Source organism: Anoplophora glabripennis, unplaced genomic scaffold (assembly GCF_000390285.2).
Source record: "Anoplophora glabripennis isolate ALB-LARVAE unplaced genomic scaffold, Agla_2.0 scaffold1, whole genome shotgun sequence".
In the NCBI taxonomy this organism is placed as follows: domain Eukaryota; kingdom Metazoa; phylum Arthropoda; class Insecta; order Coleoptera; family Cerambycidae; genus Anoplophora; species Anoplophora glabripennis.
The window spans coordinates 4,644,496-4,650,409 of NW_019417028.1; the positions used below are offsets into that span (position 1 = coordinate 4,644,496).

A 5,914-nucleotide genomic window follows, 5' to 3' on the forward strand; every position below is an offset into this window, starting at 1 on the left:
CATACATACATACATACATACATACATACATACATACATACATACATACATACATACATACAATTATTAATACCCCCCGCAAAAGTTTTGAATTATAGTAAACGAATTGCTCATTATTTATTTTTTGTACATACATTGGGACTGACTGACCAGCTCTGTCCCCACATCCAACTGACTGACATAACTTCTATTTATATGCAATATAGAATTTGTGTAACGATTCTGAGCCTTAGTAAATTAATTTTATTGCCTCTTTAGGTACCTACGACAACTTTGATACTGTACCTGAGACACCAGTTCTCAGTTTCGCTTGCCTGACCACAGTATGTTTGTGTACACCACAACTACTGTAATCAACTATCAAAAAACTATGCTTACTAAATTCAAACAATTTTTTTGTCTCTGGCTCTCCATCTATAACTAATTTTTCATGTATACAAGATAATCATCGAAATGGAACAAAAGTCTTTAATCTCAAGTAGAAACTTCTCGGAACTCTCGAAGACACTCGTATCATTTCACTTAACGAACATCTGATTCCCCTTGAGTCAAAAAATTTATCTTTGATCGCTTATCAAAACTTTTTTATACAAATATGACTTGAGTACTTCGCTTAAAAATATAATTTTTTGTCAATTTCTCTTATACAAAACAATTAAATAAACTGGCTACCACAAATAGTTCTGCCACTTAAAATTGGTCATAAAATGGAGGATAAGTAATAAACAAACTACATAGTGTACTTATATCACGTTACTATAATTATTTAGTTCATTATTTTGTTACCTAATTAGTACACTAGGCATGGAAATTAAGGGTTATTAAAAAATTCCCAAAATTTTGGGTGATTTTCAAAGGGACGCCTTTTTTACGGACTGTGGTTAGGATACACGTATCTAGGACCCCTAAAATTCTGCTGGTGACATACTCTATCGGCAATTCGGAAATTTAAAACTGCTGTCCTATTCCAGTAGCGGTCTGGGGTGAAGCTATATTGTCTGTGGAGCGGGTATGTTTCAACAACGACTATGAATTCAGTCACATCGTCCGTTAGAGGGCGCTAAGATCTCTTCAATATATGAAGGGAGGTAGGAGGAAATCATCATTGTCAGATTAAGCCAATTAAAAAACTTATCGGGATCTGGAAACGCTGAAGGAAATGGTCATAAAAACGCGAAAATTACTACATTTGGCTTAATTGAGGTTAAAGTGGAAACGAAAAAATACGGGTCTCACATTTTTTACCATTACCATTTTGTATATTATCAAAAAAAAGTGGAAACCATGAAAACTTTTCATTTCCAGTAAACCGTCATTCGATGACACCGACACCTGGCAGCCAACGGGATCTGAAGAGTTGACTTACTTGACTGTAACGGGACCTGACGATATAAAGCTGGAAAGGACTAAGGGCCTGACACCTATTGATTTTTGGAGCAAGCTGGGACTCTTGGAAAATGAACACATTACTGTGAAGGACGAATTGTAAACATTTTTTATTTGTTTTATAGATGTTTCATAAAAACACTCAAGAAACGAACATGTTTGTTTCCTTTAAAAATCCGCAAATATACCTTAATATACAGGGTCAAGCATGTTAGTGCCATTTTAGGCTAAAAGTAACACAAATATGACGAGGTCAACCGTTTCGACCACTGCTACTCGTTTCCTACTTCTACACAATATAAATTAGTACGAGTTGATTTTTATACAATTTTTTTCGGAAACTTTCTTTGACTGCCCCAAATTGTCAATGTTGTATATGAGGTAAGTATAAAGGATTTTTTTGGTTGGTAGGAGTTACAGATTAAAGGGTCAGATATACCACAATATGACGTCACGTTGCACTTTTACCAACATTTAGGGTGAAACTCATCACAAATTAATACAATTAAAATATTACTGCAATTTAAAACAATCAGTTAGGTACAAGAACGTCCACATCCCAATCAGCAGTTATATCAATAATGAATATGATGAATAACAATGGACCGAGAGCAGATCCTTGCGGAATGCCAGATGTTGGTGGGTATTCAATAGATTGGTAACAACTATACTTTAAAAACGGCATATTTCCACTAAGTAGGAATTGAACAACGCGATAAAGCATGTGTCTTGTTGACAGAAATTTTATTGATAACAAAGCAACCTTTGTTTTCTATATCTGCTGCCATATACAAGGTGTTTGTAAATAAGTGCGAAATATTTTTGGGGGTGGTTGCCGAAGGTATTTTGTGAAAAAAAGTTCATATAAACGTATGTAGAAATATGCTTCGTTTCCGATATATAGAGTGTTTAAATTTAATTTCTTTATTTATTTTTATTAATTATTTTTGAGTTTTAAAGATTTAAAAAACGCTCTGGAGGGATAAATGTGCATTTTTGGGGTGATCCGAATATTTCTACTTGTACCAGTGGCGTTCGTGCAAAAATTCCACAACCTTTTTTAATAAAAAAATGGTACGCCACTGTCTTTTCCCGTTTTGATATTATTTTAGAAATCCACCATCAAATGAATGAAATTGGTCTCTTCAGTTTTTTTTTTGGAAAACCTTCCGGACATTGAAGAAAACAATCCAATTATTTCCAGCACGATCCTATGCTTCTGTTCATCTTTTTTTTTAATTAAATTAAAATTAAAGTTGATGACCCAAACCAGATTTCGACCCCGATTCATACAGTTTTTTGAGACAAATTTCTAATTAATTTTTGTGCAGTCTGTAAACACTTAAAACGGTTTTTTTTTCAAAATACCCTTTTTCTTCTCTGAAAAAAATTTCGGAAATTCTTTTGACCTTTTAATTTTTTGCATTAGTGTATGTGTTGATACCCCGCGAAATTTACCAAACAAATTAGCAAAAAAAAATGGCAAGGGAAGTGACTAGCGCAATCAGAATATAACATTTGCAATTATTCAAGATATACACATATATCTTATATAACAACAAAAATAATATTAAGAGACTATTAACAAAAATTAGTGTTGAACTTATACTCAAACATTTCCCTATGTCGCAAGGTCGGAGGTGATTCAAACTCCTTTTTTTAAAAAGTAAAAAACAAAAAAATAGTCAGATAATAAATCATGAATCAGTATAGTGATGGACATAATCCAATTTTGACAATCGAATCATCGGTACCTACTCGAGATATGAGGTATTAATCATTTTCATCCCATCAGCGCACACATGTTTGCATTAGTCATATATTACTTATACGCGTAGCTAAAAAACAAGTTCACGCACCTCAAAACTGAAACACCCTTTCGTTTTATTCTAAAAAAAACGCGACGCAATCAGCGACTACTTGCAGTATGAGCAACATTTAGGGGAGCAGCCGCAGGGTAATAATCACTCGAGTGGTTGAAGTGGACATCTCGAGACGAGATATCTTGAGTGATCTCAATAATCGAGTACCACTCGATTTTGGACTCGAGATCTCCCATGTCAACATTCAAAAGGTTCTAAATGTGTTTGAGAATATGACAACTTGAAAATGAAGATATCCATTATATACAAGGGCGGATCTGTTTTGAGGTGGATGTAAGAGGGGGCAAGCTAATTTTTGCTGGAATACCTTCAGTACAGCTCACATAATAAAAGTGTAGAACCCTAGATCTGGACGAGGTCGGGAACATTTTCAAAATTGCAAGAATGTTTAAAAAATTTTAAAAAATACCTTTTACTTATATCCTGGAACCTAAGCATTTTGGAAGAATATTGAAGAGGAAATGTGGGTAGAAATAGCTCCTTGTCTGCTAATTTACAACGAGACCTTACCTGCATCAGAGAGAGAAACAGTAACGAAGGAAGATTAAAGGCGGGTATGCGTGTATATATGTTTGGTTTGGTTTTTAATCAATTATATTTAGTGAACATTGTTTTGGGCTCTTAGCCATCCTGTTTATGTTCCGTTTTCTAAATAAATAAATAAATTAATAAATGTCTCACCATGAGGTTATTAGATCAAAACTGATCTACTTATCCGAAGACATAACGGAAATACCATAGGTATATTAAAAATACTGATCAATAGTATTTTAAGTATTAGATTATATCCATTTGTATAATAATCTCTCTCACGATATTGTTTTAACTCGAGACGTAATAACGTAAACTACTGCTCTAAACAAATTGAAATCGCTAGTCAAAAAATTAAAAAATATTTTTAATTATGCGAAAAAAAATATTATTGGAGTACCATGTAAACGGGGCAAAAGTTGCGGCGAATTAGAAATTTAATTTCGAAATATACCTATTTTCCTTTAATTGAGTACCTACTCGTTTTGGGAATTTATCTGATTTAAATTTTCTTGCTTTACAATTAGTAGATTCCTCAAAGTTTCCCGAATATGTAAACAAATTTCCCGAAAAATCTTTTGAACGTTTATTACAAATGTATCCAAACGTTTTTGAAGTAGATAGGTTGAAAAACGAACTTAATATTTTGTACAGAGACGGAAAATTTCGTAATTTAGAAGTTCAAAAAACTATAGAGATGTTATAGAAGGAATTTAAAATGTTATTTTCGGAAACATACAAACTGTTTTGCCCAGTTTTAACAATTCCTGCAACAAGTGTCTCGGTAGAAAGAAACTTTTTGTGTCAAGGTGGCTATATCCCTGGCCGAAAAATGGTAAAATTTCTGGTATTTTTAGGTACTGAAATCTTGAAAAGTAAAACGTGTAGAACAAAAGTAAGCACAAAAAAAAAATCCTTGATGTTTTGTATATTCATTGTTATCATTTAAATTTACCCAAATAAAATAACTAAATAAAAGCGTTTGTAAAACATGCGTTTTCTGTTATCCTAACCCCACATTTTAAGAATTATTTTCACGTACTTATAAATAAAAGTAAACAATTTTATATGTAGGACTAAGCAAGTAAATGTTATAAGAATACTTACATGTGGAGTTATATATAAAAAAGTTAGTATTTTCATAGATTTCAGTACCTAAAACCTTGATGGTTTGATCGTTTTTTGTACCTGTTTATTCGTTTTACTGCAGCGTCTTTGAAAATACTCAGGTGGCATGACATAACATTCCTGTTATTTGATAAGCTTTAGATTATTCAGTTATTAAATGTTTGAAATTATTTGTCTTTGCTGAAAACACTATTTAAAGAATATAGGGCCCTTAAGACTTAGGTACCTGGTTAAGAAATGCGATGACACAAGAGTGCTTAAATAATTTATCAGTGATGGCGATAGAAAAAGAACTATTGCAAAGTCTTAGTGCCGATCCCCAATTTTATGAAGTAAATTTGTAAATTTAAAAGACGGGCGAATAAACCTATTTGATAAAAACATCCACTAAGTATGTTTTTAAAATATTTTGTTAAAAGTGGAGGCAAATAAATAGATAAGTTGGCCACCTTATGAAAATTTGTTTTTATATTTTTTTACAGTTATAGTAGGTAGTAGTTCCATTGGCGAAAATCTCCATTCTCCATAATAAAAAATGACGTGGAAATTTATTCCCCTTTATTATTTAAGAGTAGATTAATAAAATATCCAAATACTTGCGTATTATTTTTTTATAAAATCTGAATGAAAATCTTTCTCGTGGTCATCAGTTTTTCTATAAATAAATAAGTACGTGCAACTAAAAATGTCCACATACATTTAGTCGTTTGACCTTGAACACTAAAAAAGTTTTGCTGCGGGGCTTTTTCTTTATTTCTTGTCCAACTTGTAAAAAAGCCTCACAATGTCACGAGCCGCCACTGCGCCATACCCGGCAATAGCGGCATGATAAATCATTCGAATAGGCGAAGGACAACATCGCTTGGCGGAAACCCCCAACCCGACTCCACTGACCTATCAGCAGGTGACGCTAGCATCCACCTCCACTATTTCACTCCGATCACGCCAGTTCTACCCTTGTGACTGTGATAAAGATAAGTAATAAG

At 33.0% G+C, this 5,914-nt stretch overlaps 1 protein-coding gene across 1 annotated transcript in view; it reads left to right on the forward strand.

Annotated features, from left to right (window-relative positions):
• Positions 1 to 1,540, forward strand: part of LOC108912134 (venom carboxylesterase-6) — a 21,333-nt gene extending 19,793 nt beyond the window's left edge. The window contains exon 9 of the mRNA XM_018717335.1: positions 1,306 to 1,540. Within this exon, the coding sequence (XP_018572851.1) occupies positions 1,306 to 1,489 (184 nt within the window). The 3' untranslated portion in view covers positions 1,490 to 1,540. The remainder of the gene's footprint in view (positions 1 to 1,305) is intronic.
• Positions 1,541 to 5,914: the final 4,374 nt, after the last annotated feature.